The sequence below is a fragment of the Prionailurus viverrinus genome, chromosome D2 (genome assembly GCF_022837055.1).
Source record: "Prionailurus viverrinus isolate Anna chromosome D2, UM_Priviv_1.0, whole genome shotgun sequence".
In the NCBI taxonomy this organism is placed as follows: domain Eukaryota; kingdom Metazoa; phylum Chordata; class Mammalia; order Carnivora; family Felidae; genus Prionailurus; species Prionailurus viverrinus.
Genome location: NC_062571.1, coordinates 73,902,770 through 73,928,043, shown reverse-complemented (window position 1 = coordinate 73,928,043; position 25,274 = coordinate 73,902,770). Strand labels below are relative to the sequence as shown.

The 25,274-nt window shown below is 48.1% G+C and overlaps 1 protein-coding gene across 1 annotated transcript; it reads right to left on the bottom strand.

Moving 5' to 3' along the window:
* Nucleotides 1-3,470: 3,470 nt before the first annotated feature.
* PNLIPRP1 (pancreatic lipase related protein 1) lies at nt 3,471-18,268 on the bottom strand. Its single transcript, XM_047825642.1, has 12 exons — nt 18,220-18,268; nt 17,458-17,612; nt 16,812-16,937; nt 15,088-15,222; nt 13,581-13,689; nt 11,983-12,102; nt 11,760-11,879; nt 10,182-10,300; nt 9,312-9,441; nt 7,001-7,109; nt 6,214-6,381; nt 3,471-3,534 (listed from the first exon to the last, which is right to left on the bottom strand). Exons 1-12 carry the CDS (start codon nt 18,266-18,268, stop codon nt 3,471-3,473), a joined length of 1,404 nt encoding a protein of 467 aa, XP_047681598.1.
* Nucleotides 18,269-25,274: the final 7,006 nt, after the last annotated feature.

Sequence of the window (25,274 nt, the reverse complement as noted above, 5' to 3'; positions counted from 1 at the left end):
TGTTTATTCTTGAGAGAGACAGAGCTTGAGCAGGAGCAGGGGAGGGGCAGAGACAGAGGGAGACACAGGATTTGAAACAGGCTCCAGGCTCTGAGCTGTCAGCACACAGCCCGACGCGGGGCTCGAACCCACGCACCGTGAGATCATGAGCCGAAGTCGGACGCCCAACCGACCGAGCCACCCAGGCGCCCCATACCCTCCTTTTTTTTTTAAGCCCCCGAGTAAGCCAGTGAGTCTGGTTTGCAGCCAGGAGGGTGGGGGCCTTGGCACCCCTGGGGTCCTCAGAGGCTCCAGGGGACAGAGCCAGGCTTCCCACCTTGGCGTGTGCATGCAGGGCCCGGTGTGTGGGCACAGAGCCGGCGTAATGGACAGTGCTGTGTGCCTGCAGCCTTCTGGCAGCTCTGAGTCCGGGGCCAGACATTCTGCAGGTTGCCTGGCTCACTTCTCAGCACACTGACTTCAGGTCAGAGCCTTCATTCCTGCGGTGCAGTGGATTCTCTCGTTAGATCCCTAAGACAACAATCGGAGGAAGGCAGGGCTGGGCTGTGGCCTCCATTTTACAGATGAGGAAGCTGAGACCCAGAGAGGTAGAAACTGTGGGGCGCTCTGGTCGGTTGTGGGGAGGCACCAAATGTGGGGCATCCCCGTCGGGTGTCACAGGCGGTGAAAGAATTCACCCAAGGCAGAACAAAAGAGAAGTTTATTGAATACATTGCAAGGGAGAGACTGTCTGCCACGAGGTGGTGGGGAGGGGCCATCGTTACAGGGCAGAGTGAGGGATTATGGGGATCTATGGAATTTTCCCTTCTCTGGTGATCTCGGGAACTATGTCTGCTTGTAACTGGTCAGCGAGGGCCTGTGGCTGTTTCCGGGTGGGTCACTTAATGAGCCTGTTTGCATTCAGCTTGGCTGTCACCGTGGGCCCTTTCGCCTGGATTTAATTTCCGTTGCTGAAGCCTGTTGCCTGAAAGGGGTCTCTACAGAAACTGCTTTTACAAGGTCGCCTGGCTTGACTGGGATCCTGAGTGCTAGCTCGGGGCCTTTTCCCTTGCTTCCAACCAGACTGATTGCCCCTCTGAGCTTTATGCTAATAAGCTGACTGTGAATATGGCATGTCTTCATTGCCCCCAGTGCACCACCTTTGTTATTTAAAAAATAAAACAAAAATAAACCCCCATCAAACTGGTTCCATGTAGTCCCTGACATCTGGGGAGTGGACCAGATTTGGCCAGGCCGCGTGGACCCTGCAGGTGTACCCCCCGGGTAACTACAGAGAGCCCCAAACTCCTCATCTTCCCAGGGTGGAGCGTTTGGGTTGTGGATCTATGGGGCTGAACTTGGCCTCTCCCATGGTGTCAGGAAGTGGATGCTCCATAGCCACACTGATTAAGTGGCCAAAATACACAGCAGTGATCTTGGGACCCGCTGTTCTCTGCCTTCCTGGGAGTTTCCTCCAGCTATGTATCTGACAACAAAGGGACATTGAGGAGAGAGCAGGGGCCCAGCCCCACACCAGCCCAGGTCTCCATTAGCTGCTCCCCGGCCCCTGGAGCATATGGCCACCACTGCACCTGCAGTTGGGATCCAGGTTACCCCAGGTCACCCTGGGACACCTGTGGCTCAGGGCAGTGCCTGGGCTGAGAGCTCACCATGTGGCCCACAGCCTTGGGGATTCTCCCGAGCTGGCTTCCTCCCTCTGACTGCAAACTCCTCTGTTTCCTCTTTGTTTTTAAAATTACTTGCCCCAAGTCTTTGGCCATTTCTGTCCGTCTGGGGAGCAGGTGAAGCAGGCTGTCCTTGACCTGGGAGCAGGGCTTTCGTGGCCAACCACAAGGCCCACCCACTCTGTTATACCTCAGTTCCACTCGCCACCCTCTTAAAGTCCTCATCACTTCTTGTTGCATGGCTGCAGGACTGCCTCCTCCTAGTTGGCCTCCCAGCCTGCAGTCTCAGGGGGTCGTCTACCTGCAAGCCCGGGCCTAGAACCAACAACTCTCTGGAGCCCTCCCTATCTTGGTCCTCTGTCTCCTCGACCACCCTGTCCTGGGACGTGCCAGCTTTTTACACTATCAGGTGGCATGGTGGTGTTTATTTAGGTGCCGGGCTCCCTGCTACTGTGCACCCCTCCAAGGCTGAATCAAAGTCTTCCGCTTCCTGTGGCTCTAGAACCTGGTGTAGAGCTGGCGTTTGGGAGTATTTGTAGAGTCTGCATCCCACAGATTGAACTCTTCCACCAACATGGTGCTGCCTTGCTCAGGGCGTGGGTTTGTGGCCAGTGCTGGGCAGAACTGTGACGAAAGGGTCTCAGCCCCAGGCTTCGTTCTCTCGTGCTCGGTGCCCCCACCCAAGGTCCTGGGGGTCCTCCTACCACTGGAGTCATCTTTAACACCCCCCTCATTACCACCGTGGCTTGACCGCTCACCTGGTGCCCTCCCCTGTGAGACCCTGACTACAGTCACTCCAACATCTACTCTCAAGGAACAATCTGCGGTCCAGTCACATTCAAGTTTGAAGCTCGGTCACAGCTTGACGTGCCGCCAATGGTTAGGAACAGAGGCCAAGGCACAGAAACTGTCATGGTGGAATGTGAGGCCTGGTGGCCAAGAGGAGAGCCACTCAGGGGAGGTGGTGGCTTTCCTGGTCCCGCAAAGTCCTCAGGGAATGATATTGGGGTAGGATACCCTGTCCTTCCAGGTGACCAACACCTGTGTGGGTGGGATTCGAGGCAAGGCCTGATTGGCTGAGGGCTCCTTGGTGGCCCTAGCTGATTGGATGACCGAAAAGTCCTTCCTCAGCGCGGGCCTGCACCAGGCGCTCCTCTCAGGAGCCATGCCTCCTCAGTGCTGAGCTCTGCCCTGAGATGATGCCTGCTGAGGTCCAGGAGGAGTGGGGGCCGGAAGCCTGTCAGTGCTCAGTAAATATGCCACCAGCGTCTCTGGCTGCTGGGGCACCTCACCAGGAGACAGGGCTCTATTGCCTGTTACCACAAAGAGGCCACGTCATAGCATGGTCTTTCCACGCTCCTTCAAGGTGATGACGGAGTCAGGGATGAGCTCTGGAACCCAAATCAGGGGAATGGACCCCCAGTCCCTAAAGGGATTCACTCTTTGCTTAAACAGCTACCTCCCCTCTCTAGGCCTCAGTTTCCTCATCTGTAAGACGAGGGGCAGAGCTAAAGGCTCTGCTGAGACCCCTGTACCTCATACTCCAGCTGTTCCATGCCGTCCCCTTAGGTGAGGAGAAGAGAATGAATGTGAGGACCAAGGAAGCTGGGAAATGGGGGGGGGGGGTGTGGTCAGAAGTCAGTGGCAAGAAACCCAAATGTATGGAAATGCTCAGGGCTTATTTAAATGGTCTATTCCCAAGTGTCCCCAGCGGGGCCAGCTGACACAGTGACAGACGTTCTGAGCAGCTAGATGCATCAGTGGTTTTTATTGGTGTTAACGCAGTGACCGGACTGTGCCTGGACTTTAACAGGGCGTGAGGGTGAGGAGAACGTCTTCTCTCACAGTGCTTTCGCTGCAGAAGTTGTACCTGCCGACAGAAATGAAAGCTTTGTAAGCATCGGGTAGCTTTACATGGAGTTTTAAGTTGTTAAGAAAAGATGATTGCCGATTTAGGATTCACACGGAATGAGGAAAACACTAGGGTCGTAGCTTCAACCAGTTACTGGAGAACTTGGGTTTCCCGTGAGACAGGTGGCTGGTGTCTGTGACAAGGTCCCCTGTCAGCTGTTGCTCAGAGTGGCCCTGGTCTCTGGGTCCTCAGTCCGACAGGACTGTGGGGGCATTGAGGCAGCAGCTAGAACTCTAACTGACCTCTTTCTCCACAAGTCAGCATGGGTCCTCCTTGAACACAGCCCATTGGTGTCCAGATGGGCTCACTCTTGACTGAGCCACTCTGTAGACTGGATTCAACCTTGTAACAGCTCCAGTAAACTGAGCTCTTACTACAGGCAATGACACTGACTGATTCGCTTGTGCAAACTTCACCCTCACAACACATGGGTGAGGAAGTATTACTAGGAGTCCTGCGTTATGGGAGAGGAAACTGAGGCACAGAGTGCTCTCAGTAAGTGGAAGAACCAAGAGGCACATACAGGTCTATCTGATGCCATGGATCACGTTGCCCATGGCAGAGTCACAGTTCAAATCTCCCTTGACTTGCCTTCTGTGCCTGAAGTCGGTCAGTGGATCTTTCCCTTTGGGCTCCCCACTCCCTCCTTTCTAGGGGGGGACACGGGGCTCGTTACTTGAGTCTCTGAGTGTTGGGATCTTCATTTGTTGAAGAAGGCACAGTTCCCTCCCATGATCGCTGAGAATCCCATGTTAATAATGCAACATCTTATGACCATAAATGTGAAAAAGCCTTATAATTGATAAAAAAAAAAAAAACCATTGTAGATATAAGTGACTATCATTACTGTTGTTCCAAGAACCAAGCGCTTCTTGGATCTCGCTGCCTTTGAGCTCTGAGGCTTTGCCTGGTTTTACCGTCGTCTTCACTGTGGTCTCTTTTGTATTTCACCTGTCTTGCTGCCCTAGCTCTATCTGCAATCATATTTCCTGTTCTCTGCACCTCGAGCCCTGCCTGCCACCTGCAGTCTGGGATCGCCTGCCCCTCACACACCAAGCCCATCGCTCATGCTGGTTGTGATCTTCTTGTATTTTTAAAAATCTGATGTCCCAACATCTCACTTCTCTTAAGATGGATTTCCTCTGGGGTCAACAGACAGGGGAAGAAGGGACACGCAGGCCACTGGAGGGTTCAGAAGGCAGCTAATGGCCTCAGGGCCTCGGCGGGGGGGGGGGGGGGGCTTGAATACAATCTGTTCCATTTCTAGAAAGTGCAGAAAGTCACAGCCTTTCCTCAGAAAACCTGGAAGGCACAATTCTGGCTGATTCGGGCTTGTGTGTGCTTTCCTTCTTCAAATCTACCTGTGAGTGTCTCGTCTCCCGGGATCACTCCGCATTTTTAAGGTTCTAGCAATACTATCTTCTTCTGACACATTTTTAACCACACAGTCCCAGGAGCCAGGCCACAGGTCCATTTCCTGATGGGGCCCTGGGAACTGACTTTAAATTTTTTAAATGTTTTTAATTATTTTTGAGACAGAGAGACAGAGCATGAGCAGGGGAGGGGCAGAGAGAGAGGGAGACAGAATCCAAAGCAGGCTCCAGGCTCCAAGCTATCAGCACAGAGCCTGACGTGGAGCTGGAAGTCACGGACTGTGACATAATGACCTGAGCCAAAGCGGGACGCTTAACCGACTGAGCCATCCAGGTGCCCCTCTGGAAACTGACTTTAGAGGCTCACTGTCCTCCGATGGAGGCGGGCAGGGAAGTGCTGGCTGCACCTGTGGCCTGCGGAAGGTTCTCCCCCCCACCCCCCCACCGGCTTCCTCAGTGCTGTGCTCTCGCTGACAGATCTGTCTTATTCTGCTGACCGCCTGGCTGGGCCAGCCCTTCACAGGGATATGGAGGACCTCACAGGGGTCAGCCAGCCTGAGATGCAGCTGTGAACTCTGCCAACCCACCCTCCCGGCCTGGGGGAGTCACATTCCCTGAGGCCCGAGTTTAGCAACCTCACTTAACCTCCCAAGCCTCAACACCATCAGTGACCAAGCTCCCAGGATCCCCTTCCACAAAACCACTGCAGGAGGGTTCTGCTGACCGGAATTAGGGTCCTGGCCTTAGCTCTGCCCCACTCAGGTCGCTACCCCCACATCCTCTGGCCGCCACAGCAAGTGATGCCGAAAGTCAGGATAAAGATTCTGCAAGTATTGTTAGCCCAGCTCTCTCTTGTCTTACTCAGATTTTATATCTTTTGCTGAAACTACTTTAGTTTTTGTTTATTATCCTGAAATTCAATGATCTTCCCTTCTTTATAATGTAGCTACTCTCTAGCCCATACTTATAACCTGATACTTTCAGATACTATTTCTTTCTTCTCTTTCTCATTTTGCCCCCTTAGTTTTTCTCGAAGGCAGTGACCTGCATCTGTGTTCTTCTTCTTCTCAGATAGGGCTGAGAACACCCAACAGAAATGCTTTACCTGTTTGTCAGTTGTTTGCCTACAAAGAAAAGGCCTCAGGTGGGTAGATTGTCTTAGCTTTTCTGGCTGAACTGTGACTGACTTTCTGGAGTGAGTTTCCATTACAAACACCAATCTTTACCAACACCCTGAGGCACAAGCCAGCAAAGATATACATACACTGTTTTCTCCTCTCCCTTTTGGACGGTGATCTTGGCCGCACCCACTTTGGGGAAGGTTGGGTTTATCACGTTGTTGTTCCAAAGAAACTTGACTTTCTCAATGGTTCCAATATCAAGCTTTGCATCAAACTGATTAGAATGGGTAGAGCCTGGTGTGAGAATCCCCCTTGAAATAAAGAAATAGAAACATTCCATGCACAGAAACAAGTTCTAATCACCAGATAAGACCATGCCACTCTTTTCTACTCGAGAGTAATGAAATTATTTTTTTTTTAAATTAGTTCTCACATAAAGGATGGAGAAATGGAGAAGCCAGCAGCCTCAAACTATTGCTTGAATGTTGTTTTCTCAAACTCAAGTTAGTTTCTACTCACAATATTCTTATAGAAAACTATATAATTCCTTCATATTTTTTTCTGGAAGAGTTATTTGTACAGTAATAAGTCATTCACTTAGTTTAACACAACATGAATGTGTTACTATGCTAATAAGGAAACATGACACCTGGGGGTAATATTATATATATATATATATATGTGTGTGTGTGTGTGTGTGTGTATATTTAATCTATTTTTTAAAACAAACCTATCAAAAGAGAAAAAAAACTATTGCCTGGATTTATAATTGAGAAAAGAAAATTGTCAGCAGAAGTCTGAAAGTCACTTTAATATATACAGCAAATAATTTAAAATTACTTGATAAAGAGAAGATAAACATTGCAGTGTGTGGATTTGAAGTCCGTGTATATCATCAAGTGAGATGCGGTGCTAAAAAAGGAAACTTACCGGATGACATCGAATTGGTGAGTGTTTCCCTTATTTCCAAACAAAGCAACTTTGACCTGACCAGTGGCTATTTTTCCAGACAGTGTTATAGAAACTCCGTATCTCCAGCCTGCACAGGGGATAGAAAAGATTTCAATTTATTCATGCGCAAAATAGTTGACCCAAATTTCAGAATCCTGTCATCCCTTACACCGAGGCATCAAAGTATAAGAAATCCTACTGATCTACAACTCAAGTAGGCTATAAGGAGGCGTACGTACCTAGTGGTATTCCGTCTCCAGAGCTACACTGCCCAGTAAAGGGACATTACCCATAGGTACTGCTTTAATTTAGGTTCACACTAAAGAAGATCACAAATTAATTCCTGAGTCTTACTAGCCACATTTCTAGTGTTAAATTGCCACACGTGGCCACTGGCTACCGTTTTGGGCAACAGGGAGCATTTCCATCATTGCAGAAAGTTGTGTTGTATAACTCCGCTCGAGAGGGACCGCACTATGAGATAAGGTGAAAAGAGAAGGGACGAGGGCTTGTTCCCATGGTAGGAAAAGCAGCCCAAGAAAGTAGTCCTGCGAGAACCTCAAGAGCAGGGACTGTGCTGTACCTGCACATCCCCAGCGCCCCAGGCCGTGTCCGTCATAGAGCGGGGCTCAGCTGTTACCCAGATCTACACCTGCAGTGCCGTGTCAGTGCCCGTGAGGACATCCTGCACACCTATAACCACACGCTCACTCACACACACACATGCACAGGTCCACATCTACACCCACACGCACACACACACGTACACACGCATGTACTGAAACACACACACATCGTTTGCCTAGCTCCCACTTGTCCTTCACATCCCCGGGGATGCTGTCCCTGTTCCTTCCTCTGGGCAGGGCCAGGTCCTCGGTCCCAGGTTGCCAAGCAGCAAGTCGCCACGCCCAGCACCCTGGGGCTGCACGCTCGGTTTCCGCCTTCTCCGCCGGGTGATGCGTTTCATGCACAGAGCGTCTTGCTCATCCCTGCATCCCTAGTGTCCACATAGTCTGTGGTTCGTACAGAAGTGTCGGTTGAGGAGTGAGTGTGTGGCTTTCAAATGTTTAATTTGTCGTTTTAAAATATGGGCCAGCATTTCATGCATCACAACACTGGAAGGCTTGATTAACCATTGTCTTAAAATATGTATGTGAGTGTATATATATATATATATATGGTGATATATATATATATATATATACATGGTGATATATATATATGTATATATATACATGGTGATGAAGGTGTTTTATATCTGGATTGTGGAGATGGTTACATGACTATTCATCTATCAAAACTCATAGAACTATATACTACAAAGGGTGGATTTTGCTGTCTATAAATTGTACCTCAATAAACCTGACTTTAAAAACTAGATAAGGCATATATTGTATTTATGTCTTTATATAAAAGCAGTGACTTTTTGAAAAAATTTTTTTTAGTGTTTACTTATTTTTGAGAGGGAGAGAGAGGCAGAACATGAGCAGGGGAGGGGCAGAGAGAGAGGGAGACACAGAATCTGAAACAGGCTCCAGGCTCTGAGCTGTCAGTACAGAGCCTGATGCGGGGCTCGAACCCACAGACCATGAGATTGTGACCTGAGCCGAAGTCGAACGCCCAACTGACTGGGCCGCCCAGGTGCCCCAACACAGTGCCTTTTTTTAAAGTGCAACTTCTTAGGGAACAATCACAGGGAAGGTTGGCACAGAGTGGCCCAAATGTGCCCGATCTCTACCCTATGACCTAGACGAGTCAGCAGATTTTTGTAAGAAATCACTCTTTCCTGATTCCCGTCCACCCTCCACCAGAGAGGGACCCCTACATGGGGCTTTGGGGACACAGGCACAGAGAAGGAGAAGTGGGGAGATAGGAACTGGACTTCTTAAAGGGCCCAGACCAGCAAAGAGCTGGTACCAAATAAATGTTTGATAAAGGAATAGAAGAAGTTGTGTGCATGACACAGCCTTAAAAAAAGAAAAGAACAGTGCACTGTGGAGTGGGAAGAATTCAGTGGTAAAAATGGCCACAGAGATGTGCAAGTCACGATTTCTCATGAATTGTGCTCCCATTCATTCCACTCATTTCATGGCATAGACACAGAAAGGAAGAAATGCAGGCTCTTTGTAAATCCTCAGCTGAGTCTTAAATGGGAGCGTTTGGTAGATGTGTCCTCTGCTAAGATGGTCAGGATGTGCTCACAAGTACTCCAGGGGAGAGATAAGTCTTTCTTGTATAATGGAAGCTAAACTTTCTCGACGTGGGTGAGAAGGGTCAAATTACAACTCACGAGCAAAATTGCTGGAGTCTCCTGTGTTCAGGAAGAATTTCTGTGGCTCGCCGCTCGTCCTGCCAGCAAATTTATCAGCATAGTGGCCCATCTGTGGGCAGCCTTCATCCGGGCAGGGGAAGCACTTGTTCTAAGCAGAGACAGATCAAGCCATAAGGTGTGAATTTGCCTTTTTTATGACCCACCCATCTGGGGGAGCACTTCTCCTACGGTCTGAGTTTCCTCGCTTGTAACAGGAAGGAGATTGGGAAAGAGGATTTCCAAATTTGCTTCACCAAGGCTGGGACTCCCAAGCCTCTTGCACATCACGATGGAAAATACCGATTCCTGGGCTCCAGGTTAGGTCAATTACACCTTCCATCACGTGATGTGCTGCTACGTGGTTAACAGCCAAACTCTGGGACAAAGAGCCCTGACTGTATGTAGCATTTGCCACTGCCTGTGGTATAAATCTGGCTGTGGCCAATTCCAGAGGCCCAACCCCCCAGCCTGGCATCTAGAACTCCAGCGAGCGCCTTTCCTTCTCTCTGGCATAGGACGTCTTCTCTCCTACGTTCTGCCGCCCTTGCTCTGCCCTGTTCTTCCTCCCAAATGCTATGCAGATTCAAACAACACCTTCTGCAGGAAAGTTTTCTAGATCGTTGAAAGGATTGTTCTGATTTCCCAGCGTCTTCCTCACCTACATGACTCATCTAGAATTTTAGTCACCTCCTGCCTAACCTTTTCCCCCACTCTGCTTCACAGGATCATAAACTCTGAGGGCCCATGCAAAACAAGTAAGAGATGATCAGAAACTGGTGAGAGGGTGCTGCAAATCCCAAACATAGTGGACAACCGTCCCACAGAGGGACTCAAGGGGTAATAGCTTACAGACTCAAAGGCCTTGTAGGAAGCGCAGGGGTAGGAGGCGAACCCATCGGGGTTGAGGATGCTCTCCGAGTAATACTTGTAACTTCTCAGGTGATTGCAAGCCACAAAATCCCGAGTCCCTGGGGAAACAAATGAGGACGTCCCCATACGTGGTCTGGGGAGCTGACGGCTTCTGTCGCTCCAAGGGGAGAGGTTCCAAAGTGGGGCCATACTCGGAGAAATGTAAGATCGGGCCAACTTAAGGTAAAGTCCAAAATGAATGCCAGTGAACACAGAGAGGCTGCTTTCTGCGAGCGAGGCAGTGTTCCGAGTCCTTTACGTGCGTCGTTCCTGTGAACAATGCCTTTCTAGGCGGTAGGTACCAGACCATTTCTAAGTACGGGCCATACACAGATTACAGCCTCAGATGTACGGATTGCAGCCAGTAAGTGGCAGAGCTGGCAATTAAACCCAAGCCCGTCTGGTGCTTGAGCCTATGCTGCTAACCATTGTGCCTTCCTGTGTCCCAGGCACTAGGCTAGAGGTCCTTGAAGACACAGCCAGATGTGACGTGACCTCCTAGACATGATGAAACCAGAGCACGGACATTTTCATGCTGTGTTTAGGCAAATAGCAAGGAGGCTCGGGTCGCTTGAGTTGGCTCTTTTTTTTTTTCTCTCTTAATAACTTTCCTTGGCCCCCACAGCTCCTGCCAGGTGACAGAGGTCACAGTGTACCTTCTAGATATGACCCAAACTTGCTTGGCTATTACTGAGAGAGAGCTTGGGCTACCCTTTCCATGGAAACTCTCATAAGAGACAAACACATACATCTGCATTCTTAGTATTTGCTTCGATGTCATACATACCTGCCATTTTGATCGAATTCAGTAAGAATCTTTACTCGTTAGATTTGGTCAGACCACTGACAGTGTAAACCTGTGTGGTTCCAAGTGATGAGCTGGGCTGAAAAATTCACTTCTACGTTGTCCTTTTCACCTCATCAGATCCAAAATCTGTCGCTGAAGGATGACCTTCAGCCCAGGTGTGCTCCATCAATGGTGAAGAAGAACCCCAAATAGCACTCTCTCTGCTTCACCTTTCCTACCAGTGACTGTTTCTCATCCTGACCCAACATACAGGGGTGGTGACTCTCATTGGGCAAATGGCTCTGCCGTGGAAACGATCGGGGAGCATTGTCATTCTGGCTACGGTATTGAACAATACTCTACGTGAACTGGAGCCGTATCATTGACTCCCAAGGGGGGGCTGGCAGAAAAATTCTCTTAGAGCCAGGATGTTTACTTTCATGGCATGTCTTGTCTTTGTTAGGTAGCTGCCAACTGATTGGTGGAGTTATGGCTTTGAGCAATTTTGTCGTTCTTTGTGGCTTGCACAGTCCAGGACACCCACGACGGTGTTCTAAGGAAGTGCAAAACCAGTAGAGCGGAGATACGACAAGTAGTCTGTAGCTATATTTTTTCAGAAATAATGTCTAGAAGGAGAAATTGTTTTAAAGAGCAGTTTCATTTTTGAGATTTTCTCTGGGAAGATACTGCTCCCCCCAGGGAAGTGATGCCTCACTCTGCTCTGGCTTTACCTTCCCAGATGCCATCAAGGTCCACGATCTGTGACAGGGCATTCTTCTTGCATCCTGGCATTTCCTCCCCTCCGTTGGGGAAGAAGTCGAGGTGACCTAACAGCTGTTTTGTTCCAAAACCTGAAATGTTTGGAAGAGCAATGAGGTTTTCATGATGCAGGGTTATGCATCTCGGTTACAACACAACTGCGCATGCTTGCAGCTAAAGCGTCATTGGGCTCACCCAGGAATGGGATCAGGGGTGCTGCATCTGTATGGATCACGTCAACGAAGTCAGCATCAGAGGGATCGAGCCGAACCTCTTCAGGAGTACCCTGGAAGCTTGCTTCTACAGGATCCAACCCTAAAAGAGATGATCAGTGCTGCAGAATAGTAGGCCTGGCTGTAGGTGCCAGCAGGACCAAGGCGTACAGTTGCTCAGGCTGTGCATTGCTCAACTCGAGGGGTGCCATACTCTGAAGTCATGCAGTGCCATGGCCCTGCATATTGAATACGAGGACCTAGAGTTTCAACGTTGCTCATTAGAGAAGGGCTCCCGTGGCGTGGATAAAGAAGGGTAGATAAGCTAAGAGATTTAAATTTGTCTGACCAAGGATTTTTTTCCACATTATTCTCTCTTATGTACTTGGCAGATCTTTCTTCTTTAACATTTTTTTTCCTCTTCTCAAGTTTGAAGAAAAAAGGGATAAAGTAGCCTGATATCATATTTATGAACACAGATTCTGGAACTAGGCAGCCTGACTCTAAATCCCTACTCAACTATTTCTTGGGCAAGTTGCATGACCTTGGGCGAGTTGCTCAACCTATTTCTTGTGCCTCAGTTCCCCCATTTATAAAATCCGGGTAATGATATGGTTACAATAAGATGAAATGAGATAATGTATATAGCTTTTAGCACAGTGGCTGGCATACCATCATGAGTGTATCAGTAAAATATTGATTACTATTATTTCCTCCTGATTATACTTCCTTCCTGGCAGAGCTCCTGAATTTGTCAATAGTTCTTTGAAGGTTTGGGCAGAGCAGCTGGCCAGAAAAGGCCCGGGCATAACTGTCTGTTGAAAATGAAAGGGAGAGCTCTTAGACAGTAGAGGCTTTCTCGAGCCACGCGGCAGTCGAACTGGGTTAGAATCTCAGTTATCCAGTTTCCTGAGCCTGTTTCTTCAGTTCTGGGGATTCAGTGAGGAAATGTAAGGCACTTTACATAGTATTTGGGCTAAGCAAGCACTTAATCTATGCTTACTATAATAATAATAATCATAGCATTACATTCTTATGATTCTATTATATAAGGTATGTTGTTGTCGTTGTTGTTGTTACAAAGTGAAGGCTCTGCTTGGCTTGCAAGAGTGATCTGCACCACTGGTGGCTGGGTTTCTCCTACCAATAGAGGCTCTGGAAGCATGATTTTCATGTTCCACTCTGCCTTTGAGTTCAAAGAGAAGGGGGAAGGGAATAACAGTGTGCCTTCTTAATTACATTTGCACACGCTCACATGGGCCTTCGTCTCCATTTTCCTGGCTGCCCAGTCCTGCTGAACGACCCACACTGCCAAGAAACGTGGATCTAAGGAGGAGGAATGGAGACAGACAGGAGAAGCAACGGGAAGCAAAGGGGGGTGACAAAAGCACCATCTCCCCTTCCAGAAAGATGGGCTTCCTGGGGGTTTCCTAGGGGCTTCCTGGGGGCTTCCTAAAATGTTCTGTGCAGAGCATTTTGGGGACAGACTACTTCGGGCCAGCTTCTGGCTGGTCGGCAGGCTTGCACCATGTTCTGGGGTCACTGGGGACAAAACCCGGGGCCCTGCACCTTGGGCCTTACCTGTAATTCTGCCCAGGCCTGGAGTCCTGCTCCCAGCCTCTCCCGCTGCGTGGGCTCCCAGGCTGTGGCCGATGAGGTGGACTTGGGAAGGAGAGTAGCTATAGTTTGTCTGGAGAGGGAAGAGTGCATTTTCAGAACATTTTTGTGCTGTGGTGTTTTGTTTTGTTTTGTTTTACATGTGTGGTTTTTATAACACGCAAACCTAATGTTGTTACCCCTCTGTTGAAAACCTTCTATGGCTCCCACTGCCCTCAGGATCAAGCCCAAACTCATTACGAGGGTTTCAGAACTTTCCTGACTCAACACCCATTTTTCTAGATTCTTCTCTAGCCAAACCCTATGCAGGATTTCCGGGCCCTCGGATACATCATATTCCCTCATCTGTGGGTCTGATGATGTTGCTGTCCACTCCCCAACCACTTGTCCAGCTCACATGACACAGCCTAGCCATCAGCTCTCAACTTAGATGTCTCTCCCCGGGAGACATCCTTCATCACGCCCCCAGTCCCCCAGCCCGGATTAAACGGTGCCCCCGCATGTGCTCCCAATTAAGCCCTATAGTCCCCCCATTAGAACCCTGACCATCCTCTACTCTCGTTTCAAGTCTTCACCATGAGCTCCTCCAGGGCCTGGGACCACACTGTCCTCTTGACCTCTTTAGCAGAGTTCCTGACACTGTGCCCCCCAAATATTGGATGAACAAATGGCATACAGCTATGAGTGTTTGCACGTGTAAGTCTCAGAGACGTTCGCCCATGTATACTCGTTGATCTTCAGAACCTCTAGGACAAACATCACAGGTTTTAATTTCTGCAGGGGTGCAGAAGTAGTTAGAACCGATCGGTTCTTTTGTGGACCCTTTCACTATAAGACAGAAACAGCTCGGGCCTTTATCTGGGATAGAATATAGAGTCATGAAGAGTTAGCGACTTCACCGAAAGAATTCAAGACTCCAAGTTAGCCAGAATGAAAGACCCGGGTAGGAAGAAACAGCTGAATTGACGGTGGCAAACGAAATTCTCTGCCATCAACAGGGCCACCAACAGGGCCGTGGCGTTGGTACCTGCCAATCGCACCTGCTGCCCTCGGGTTCCATTTGGTGCTCCTTGCGAATGCCTTGTTTGTCCCACACAGAGACCACCCGGTGTAGTGGGGGGCCCCTGGCACTAGACAGCTCTTGTATTCCCCTGTGCTATGATTTTGGGGGGCAAACTCCTTGACCTCTCTGGGCCTTAGTTTTCACATCTGTCAATGGAAGATGTTCATAAACATCTTTAGTTTTCACATCTGTCCACGGAAGATGCCTCCTAAGTGTTAGCTATTACTGATTTTTCTTCCACTGCCGTGTCCTTCTTAAGGCAAATTTCAGCGTTTTAGAAGTGAGATTCCGAGACAAATACAATTCTTTCTATTTCTTGTCAAAAGCTATAACTCTCAGCTGCATCTTTAGCCGACAGAGACCCGGGGGCGCCGCCTGCCTCCCCAGCAGCCCGGCCGGCGGACTCACCGAGAGCATGCTGATCATCTGGGCCACCTGGGCACCCACCACCCGCACGTTGTTGGCGGCCTGTGTGTACGTGGTCTGGGAACCTTTCTTCCAGTCCACGCAGATGCAGTTGACCTCCTCCACCGCGAACATGTTCTGGTGTTGGAAAGACACCAGGATGTTATCATAGGGGCGCGCAAAACCCGTCTAACCAGGGCTCCGCAATGGTGACTCACAGTTACTACTGGTCGTTCTGTCTTTTCCTCGCTGGGGCGCTGAGACAAACTGGGCTTTGTTAGGAACCTTGTTGTCGATTAGGAGTCATCTCTCAGGGTAAAGGCGATGGGCAAGGCAAACCTATTCCCTCTCTAGCTTGCAGGTTAATTAAAAGCTGGCCACTCTCTGGTTTTCTTTGACCAAATTCGGTAAAGTTGATTAGGTATGTGGGGGAACAACTGCATCCTTAGAAGAGCCCTGTTTTGAAGAGGAAAGGTCTCCAGTGCCGTCTCTGATGGCCAGTGTCCAAATGACCTTGTGGATTTGACCTCCAGCCCTCCTCTTGGCCTCTTGACATCCCTGCCAATAACCGGACTTGCCTTCACCCCTGCCTGCTGGGCATTTACTAAGCGTCTACAGTCAGGATAGCACAGTATTTCATGGAGGAAACACACCGCAGATATTTGAAAAATAAAACTGCAGCTGACTTAAAAAGAGATTGAAGAATTCTGAAAACTTCTAGGAGGTCAAGGAAATGGATGGAGCCTTAGACATTCTGCCAGGTAGTACATAGGCCAGCTTGCGTTGAAAACGGTTCTATAAATTTAAAGCCCACTTCAAATTTGTCACATCTACGATAGTAATATGTGTGATCACGCACACAGAGATACCAAGAGTTTTTTCTCAGGACCTTTGTTTTTAAAACAACCCTGAGGAATCTCTTACAGCCCTGAGGAATTTGGAGTATAAACTATATCTTACACTGTAAGATACAGTTTATAGTTGTTCTGATGGGACAGAAGAGTTAAATGCCTGGCAAATCAAGGCCAAATGAAGAATGACTTTAATTTTCTAGGTTTGTAACTTCTCCCGTTGACATGATAAGTCAGAATTATTAATGTGTGTGTGGAGGACAGACTCGGGTAAACTCTTAGGCATCAGAGAAATGGATGGAATCAGTGTCTATGTAAAAAGAAAAGGGTGACGGTGTATTATTATGTGTTTGTGTGTGTATGCCTGTGCACGTGTGTGTGCGTGTGTGTGCACGTGCGTGTTCTTCTGTTGTCTGTCCTTCTAGCCAATAGATGCTATGTTACATATAGTTTTGACACTTTCTATTCTGTGATTCGGTCTCCTGGTGCACCTTAGTTCTCCGTTTCCCAAATAAATGGTTGTAGCAACACATCATCGCAGGGACGTGGGAGGGACTTGGACAAAAAAGAACACAATCCCTCATGCGCAGGAACACAAAGTGCCCTCGCTAAAAATGGAAGCAGACCTTTGGCTTTGATTTAGCCAGAAATAAGATGGTGCAGGTGTTTGCCCACACAGCCAAGGCCACTGCGCCAGGCTACAGATGGCGTCCGGAAACGTGGACGTGGACTCTTACTATCGTAAACAGAATCACTTTAATTGCCTGAAGTTAACTTGTGTGTAGGGATTTCCTGTCTCCAAGCTTATCTGCTGTGCTTTCTGAAAGGCTTGCTGCCGGGGACAGGGCAGACCATGGGGCTGGGAGCCGGCCCTACCTTGCACATCTCCAAAAGCCAGTTCTCTTCTCCCTTGTCTATGAAGCCGTGGATGATGAACCGGGTCTTCCTGTTTGTTTGGAAATTTGATGCTTCAATTGTTGATGGGTCAGAGGGAAGGAGGGTCTGTGACAAAAGCAGAAAGGGGTTGCATGTTTTTGTAGCCTGGCCATTCAGGTCTGCCTCTCCTTCTCCATTTCTGCTTGTTCTGATGCCTTAATCTTTCAAACCTTAGCACAAAAGCCACCTCTTCCAGGAAGGCCACCCTGACTCTCATTTTCCTGCCTGCACTGATCACTCCGACCCCGGCCAGTCAGGAATTACTGTCTCCACTGGGGCTGAATCGTAGCCCGCAGTCTTACCTCCACAGGGTTCTTGGTAGATGGGAAGCTTTGCCCCAGACCAGAATCACATAACCAGTTAGAGGTTCCGGCAAATGTGAACCATTCATTCATTGGAGCCAACATTTTACAGAAAACCTACTCTGTGTGGGTCTGGCTAGGCCTGGAGGGCAGGGGCAGCTGGAGGGATAAAGTGGGACAGAGCATGGTGGAGGAGGAGGGGACAGACACAAGAACCTTCTAGTCTGCGGGGTGGGCACAACCCCTCTCCCGGTCACAATGATGTTGAAACGACAAAGTCTCACCTGAAAGTTGTTTGGGTTCTCATTGGTGTAGAGCAGGAAGCGGGTGCCGATTTTCTCGGGGCTCCAGGGGAGAACTTTCATCGGCCTGGCTGCAGTCCCGGCCCAGGGCTCCGAGTCGGAGAAGCACCCGATATGTTCATAGCAAATTTCCTTTGCTGTAGAGAAAGGACGAATGTGCTCACGGCTTAGCTCCCCAGGCTGGGCTCCGGGGGGGAAGGGTGGGGGGTGTTTCAGCTTCTCAGGTCCTCACTGCTCTGCCCGGAGACAGTCTGAAGAATGGAGACACCCTGCCTCTCCCCAGCCACTCTCTCCTTACCCCCAGTGCCACCTTCTGGTCAGCCATAGAGTCACCAGCTGTGCCGCCGCTTAGAACCACCATCAAAACGTAGAAGTTCTGTGTCCCATCCCCAGCTCTTCAGATATACTCATTCGACTAACGTGATAACACGCACTGATAAGTCAATCTGTTAACCCAGGCAGGTGTTTAATGCTTTACCTACGAGAGCCTAGTCTAAAGTACCTGGACGTGAAGACAGGCCGGTGGAGAGATGCTCTGAAGTGGGGTCCCCTCAAACTGCCTTGTCTCCCAGGCAGAGTGTTGACCACCTCCACCCCCACCCCGCCCCCACCCCCGACCCCACGGCTCTCTGGACCCTCAGAGTTGTCTGGAACCACTCACTGCCGTGGGTAAGGCTTTCTCTGGCCGGTGCTGAGATGCTGCATTTAAGCCCTTCCCGTGGGGCAGGTGTGATGGTTTCCTACCTGTGACTGCTCCCAGCAACAAAAGTGCGACTGTCCACATGTTCACCATCTACAATAAATCCAGACGTTCTCAGCCTCACCAAACCTAACCAGAGCAACGAGCACAGACTTGGAGGAAGTCAGGTCTGGCTGCTTCAACAGCCGGCGGGAGGAAGGCCAAGGTAACTTACCCTGTGGGATGTTCCAGGCGTCCCTCCCTGTCCATCTAGTACCCAGGCTGGTTTTGTTTTTTTTTATACCGGAGCCTTATCATTTGGACCCTGCTTCAAGGAAACGGCAGGTGATAATAGAACATGCTGTGTGCACTTAATATTTTAATCTGCACAAATACACAAAACAAGATTAATTATAGTAGTCAAACCTTCCTACAAGTCTGGGAAGATGAAGGAATGCTTGATTACAAGGGGGTGAAAATTCCCCTCACTTTGTACCCGCGTACCTGTGCATGTAATTATGAGCCTAGAGGGCCCCACTTTCCAATTTTCTATTTTATCACCAAGTAGTTTACAAGTCCCAGGAAGGACACAGCAGCAAACTCTAATAATGGACGGTAGTATTCGTCAATTAGAATAAATGGAAATGCTCCCCCCGCTCCCGCCCTCATATAGCTGAAATAAAGGGAAATTCTGATCAAGAACTCTCTTTCTGTCTCCCTGTCTCTTTATCTCTCTCTACTGATCTCTCTGTCTCTGGCAGTCTAATACCCGAGTGCATGAGTTTTGGAGACAGATTCAGCACCCTCCACAGTAGCCTATGAACGCAGTCCCGCATTAACTGCCTGTTCCAGTTATCAAGTCCTAGGTAACGAATCAATGCAAAATTTAATGGTTTCAAACAACGGAAGTTCATTACAAAATTTTGAAGAGCTAGGTTCAGGAGCCTCTAAAAGCCCACGTCATCAGACCGTGTCACGTCTACAGAGTTTCCCCAGACTCTCCGAAGTTTGCACACCTGTCCTATGAGACTAGGCCCCTGTGAGGCCATCATGAATGACCCACAGACCCGTGCATCTGTGAACAGCCCCACCAGTTCACACAACAGGCAGATAAGCCTTCACAGCGCAAACACCACTGGTGCCCTACTCTAGTCCCAAGTCGAATATGCCTCAATGTCAAAATTCATGCTCTTTGTGAATAGCCAAAATGCTGGAAGACAGGTTGAAGGGCCTTCCTGTTGAAATGTAGAAGACTTTCTCTGGGGTCATAAAGAATAGGAGCCAACAGTTACTGAGGCTTGCTACGTGTAGTCAGAGCCTTTTACGTGTATTACCTCATTTAAGCCTTACAACAACCTCATGAAGTGGGAACCATTATTTGCGCCCCCCCCCCCCCGCCTTTATGAGTGTGGAAACTGAGGCATGGAGCGATAAATGAATTGCTTCATTCTGATAAAGCCACACAGGAAATGAGTGATGAGATGGGATTCGGATTCAGACCATACAAAGCAAAATAAGGAGTTATTGAATATTTGGTGAACCTGAGCAAGTTGTCGGTCAATCTGTTGAGCATCATCCACATAGACTAAGGGAAACACTTACAGAGAATAAGTTGAAACAGAAAACAAACTGTCCCCCAAAATGTCAGACTTGAGTTGTACGACTGGCCTAAGTGATGAGATGTTTAAACTTTGGAAGTCTGCTCATATGGTCTGGAAAGATGCAATTTACAGACTGTGGTGAAGTCAAAGGCATTTATGCTTTTCTTTGACACTGTGGTGAAAAGATTTGTGAGAATCGAATGGTGGATGAATAGGTACATTAGTTGGTGGATGTCAGGTGACCTTGTCGGCTTCCTGGACCTCTTCTCTTGCAGCTGTTCACTTTAACCTCCACACGTGGCCACACTGGCCTCCATTGAACACGCCAAAGCCTCTTCTACCTTAAGGTCTTTACACTTACTTTTCCCATGCCCTGAAACTCTCCTCCCTGGACCTCCACTGGGCTGGCTTCTTCTTGTCAACCAACAATTAGTTTAAATGTCACCTCATCAGTGAGGCCACTGTTGAACAACCCTGAGCCCCTCCACTGCCAGCCTCCTACCCAACCCCAGACCCCAGTTCCCTAGCACCTTATGTGTTTTCCTTTAGATCACTTATCACAAGTTATAATCATCTTATTTATCTGTTTGTTTATTTATCTATTTATTTATTTTTGCAATCATACTTTTCCCACCTTGGAATGCAATTCTGTGAGGACAGAGACCTCATCGGTTTTGGCCACTGCTATCCCTCTAGCCTCTAGAACCATGCCTGCCACTGAAGTGGTTATGCATTAACGAAAGAACCAATATACATATGAATGGACTTGGTTGGCATTTTACCTTATTCTGAGAGTGAATTTCAGGGCTGAAGAAAGGTGATAGGGCCCTGCTTAAAGGAGGCGGAAAGACAGACATGTTGGTCTTCAGAGAAGCAGGGAGAAAAGATGTATCTGCTTAGATTTAGGAACAATAGCCATCACATGATCTGCCACGATTTCCTTGGGGGTCGGGCCCCCAAGCCCATTCCCCCTGAGCTTACCTCACTGGCAGTTCCCCTGTGGGTGCCATGCTCACCCCAAAGGAAAGGCCCCTGCTTCAGAGTTCGATGGCTGAGACCGCCTCAGGGTGATCAGGGTTGACTTAGGAGTCCTCCAGGCAGGACTGGAGGGTTTCGTCTGCGGCAGCCACGTGAGTCTGGTGGTGGCAGTGAGTGCGGGCTCTCCAGCACTGGACGATAGGGGCACGGGCATTCGGGGGCAGGGGGGTTTCCTTCTTAAAAAAACTTTATTTCACTCCTGTTTGTATGTAGGTAATATATGTTTCTACACATCTGATATGGCACAAAGTTAAAAATGGATCCTTTACCAGATCTTTGTGTCATTCCAGAGATATTCCGTGTATTATGTATATACATATTATATATTTTTTAAAAATATAAATGATTGGGGCACCTAGGTGGCTGAGTCGGTTAAGCGTCTGACTTTGGCTCAGGTCACGATCTCGCGGTTTGTGGGTTTGAGCCCCGTGTCGGGCTCAGTGCTGACAGCTCGGAGCCTGGAGCCTGCTTTGGATTCTGTGCCTCCCTCTCTCTCTCTGCCCCTACCCTGCTCATGCTCTGTCTGTCTCTCTCTCTTCCTCAAAAATAAACATTAAAAAATTTAAAAATATATATATAAATGGTTAATATAATACTACACACTATTTTGCAACCTGATTCTGAAAAATTTTCTGTAGTCTTAAAAATCATTCCTTATCAGTGCATCTAGATGTACTCCAATCTTTTTTCCAGCTGCACAGTATTCTAATATTTGGATATCTCCTTAATCAGTCCTCTTCTGATGAACATTTGGTTGTTTTCAGTCTTTAACTACTGAGCACAATGCCTCAGTGAGTATTCTTATACATTAGTCACCTGGATGGATGGTGTAGCTGTGGGATAAATTCCTACAGGTGGAATTTAAGGGTTAAAAGATACATGCATTTCACATGTTGCTAGAGGTTGCTGCCCCAGGTTTCTATGCTCTGACAGCCCCGTTATCCGGAATCCCTGTGTGTGTTGGCTACTCTCCCCACCCCAATCCTGAAACAATAGTGAAGTACGGACCATGAGCTATTTCAACAGGCAACTTTTAGGGGTATGCTAGTTATTCTTTTGGTTGCAAGCAACAGAAATCAATTCTGGCTAGCCAAAAAAATTTTTAAAGGAGGGATTTATTGGAAAAATATTGGGGGCATCTCATGGAATCCATGAAGTTGTTAAACCATGAGACCTAGGGAAGTCCCTCAAATGGGACCACCCTAGAGACCTCAGCCAGTTGTTCTCAGATCCCTTCTGCTCTGGACCTGATAGAGCTTCAGGCTGTGTGCGTCTCAGCCAAGAATTTTTATTTACCAGACAATTGGCCTGGTTAGGTCAGACGCTGTCTCTCAATTAATTAGCAATGGGAACTGGATCCTGTTGGGTGTTCCTGGCCAAGGGGACCCATCCCTGTGCTCCCAGACGTGGAGGCGTGGTTGTGAGCTGGGCAGCTGCTGCAAGAGGTGTGTGGTTCCACAGTAATAAAATAACCATCCTGAATCAGCTGACTCTATTCAGTGAGTACAAAAGTGCAGTCCGTGGCTCAGTGAAGGTAGCTGGGAGATTCCTTTAAAAGTATTTTTTGTATTTGTCCAACCTTAAAGTCATGATCGTTATGAACTACCGAGAGTGAATGATGACTGTGGAGTCATCATCGTATCAGGGCTGAGCAGAAAATCGTATCAGGGCTGTTGTCTTGTTTTAGAGATAAGGAGAAGCAACCCTGTGTTCATCAGCATTGGTTAAGATGAGGCGTACTGCATTGGAGCACTTTGCTTTCTGCAAAAGTCAAAGCTCGTGAACTAAAAAGGCGCCCTCAATTCTGACAACAGCAGTGAGGACAAGGCAGTATGAGAAGTCCAGAGACAAGGTCAGCCTGACCCATTGTTAGGAAAACCCTTCTGACACCTGACCTGCCTCCAGACTTCTGCAAGGTTGACAAACAGGTTGGAGATGGCGATAGATGGATTGTGAATGGTCACAATTCTTCGGCCCCTCCCCCTCCTGCACTCATGCCTTTTGCAGGTGACCTTACAGCTCTTTCCATCAACATCTGGAGTCTATTTCCCCACATTCATATCTGGGCAAGATGTGTGACTTGATTTGTCATTAAATGTCATGGCAGCAACATCTTGGAATAGCTCAAAGCCACCCAACCCCAAGTATGGGAGAGATCTAGCCAAGATTAGCAGCACTGATGACTCAACCTACTTTGACCAAAGACACACGAGTGATTCCAGCCAAGAACAGAAGAAGTACCCAGCTAACCTGGAGATTTGGGTTTAAATATATGCCTCCTGTTTAACAAGCCAGTAGCTAACCAGTACAGAAACCCAGCCCAGTCAGGCTAAGGATTCAGAGAGAGAGCGGTTCTCATTGCCTGACCATCTCCATTCTTGGGTACACAGCATCACATGAGGGTGTACTCTTTCTTAATACAGTGAGGAAACTCCCACATCATCAACAGACACTGTGCCCTAATGCACTGGCTCCTATTAAATGCCCTGGTGGATTAAATTGGACTAATCCCCTGGCAAGATGAAGGTCTAAGCCTTTAAAGTCTCTTTGACTAATTAATCCATTCTGAAGCTGATAGAAAGCTTTCTTTAAACAACATTGACAACTGAAATCATGTATACTGAATGAACTTAGATCTTGAGGGAATTAGGCAGGGTTCATATGCGCACAAATCTAGAGATACCTTTGGAAACTATGGCTTCATTTTTACCAGACAGTTTTCTTGTTTTCATCGTGTATGGTCTTTGAAGGTCACAAAGTAAAGACTGAAGTTGCCAGCTATCATCTGCCACGTCCACATGTCCAGGTGGAGCCAAATAGCTGTTTTTCTCCAGCCACTAAGCTCTGTCCTTATTTTCTCCTTCAATCTCAAATTCAGAATGTGCTGATACCTTGTCATCTTGTAAGGGAATAATCTTCTGAAGAGAAGGGTAGGTTCAAACTGGGTTTTCAGAACCCTTTAAGTCCAAAGAGGTTTTGGTCCTGAGAAAGCTGTTTTCTAAGTCTTTTCTATAGTCTGGACACTCACACACATCAACTGAACCACCTTGCTAAACATTCCTTGTACTGGAAGAATTTGTCCTTGTGTGTTGTTGTAATGGAACTGGATGTAAGGTTTTGCCTTATCATCAGTCAACTCTTGACTTCTTTTTTTTTTTTTTTTTTTAAATCAGAGATTCCCTGTCTGTGGGATGTGAACTCAGCAGTTGAGTGTAGCAGAGACGTCCCCAGTCCTTTCCAAACCCATCGGTAGGTCCCATCAGTTCATGTGGGCTAACAAGAAAAAGTCTGAGGCCACACAGATCCTGGTGTCCCTTGGAGAGCATTATGCCCCAAAGTCTGAACCCCCTGTCTTACCTACTTTATGAAGGCTTTCTCCTTCCTACCCCTTCCCTCAGCCTCTCTCCCCAACTTCTCTGTCTTCCCAAAGCACCTCATACTTTCTGACACTGCTTTATAACTCTTTCCTTGTCCAGTTCCCTCACCAGACTATAAGTTCCTGGCAAGGTGAGGAATGTGTTATTTATTTCACATCCTTAGTGCCAAGACCAATGTCTGAAATACGGTAATGGAGATTTCATGACTGTTTGTTAAATTAAATAATGTACTTAATTTTAGTTCTAATGAGGAAATGACCGAGCTGGCATCACTTCCAGAGAAACCTGAACAGGAACAAGGTGGGATGCTGTGGTAGCCACAGAGTGTGCCACTCAGATCATTTTAGGAGAATCTGCTGCAGGAGCCCAGATGCCACCCATTGGACCCACCGTGGCACAGAAACAGAGGCTACGCTCTGCCAACTGTCCCCAGCCAATGACTGAGTATGACACAGGTACCAGAGACCATCCACTCCTACCTGAAGTACAATTACTACAAAGGGCCGCCTTCATTCGGGGACTCTCCATGAACCTGGCCAAGATTTTCTCAGAACTTTGCTGAGGACTGAGACTCTTTCAACCCAATCTTTCCTTCCCTCTCTCCTCTCATGGGTGTCAGACCTGCATTGCAATGTGACGGTTCTTCCTGCCTGCTCTCATTTTGTCCTTTTTTCTTCTTCATAGACATTTCCCTGAATAAATCTTTTGTATCTCTGATCCCATCTTGGGGTCTGCTTCTCAGAAGACCCCACTGATTGGGGGGGGGGGGTCACCTGGGTGACTCAGTTGGTTAAGCGTCTGACTTCGCTTAGGTCCTGATCTTATGATTTGTGAATTCAAGCCCCACGTCGGGCTCACTGCTGTCAGCGCAAAGCCTACTTTAGATCCTCTCTTTTCCTCTCCCTTCCTCTTCTCCACTCATTCTCTCTCTCTCTCAAAAATAAATAAAAACATTAAAAAGAAGAAGAAGACCCCACTGACATAAGCATAGAAACAGATCAGGAAAAGAAAAAGAGAAAAGTTCAGGCTAGAACCAGAGACAATGTTCATCCACCTCTGGCTAAAGTCTCATCTGTACCTTAGAGCAGAGAAGTTGGTAATAAA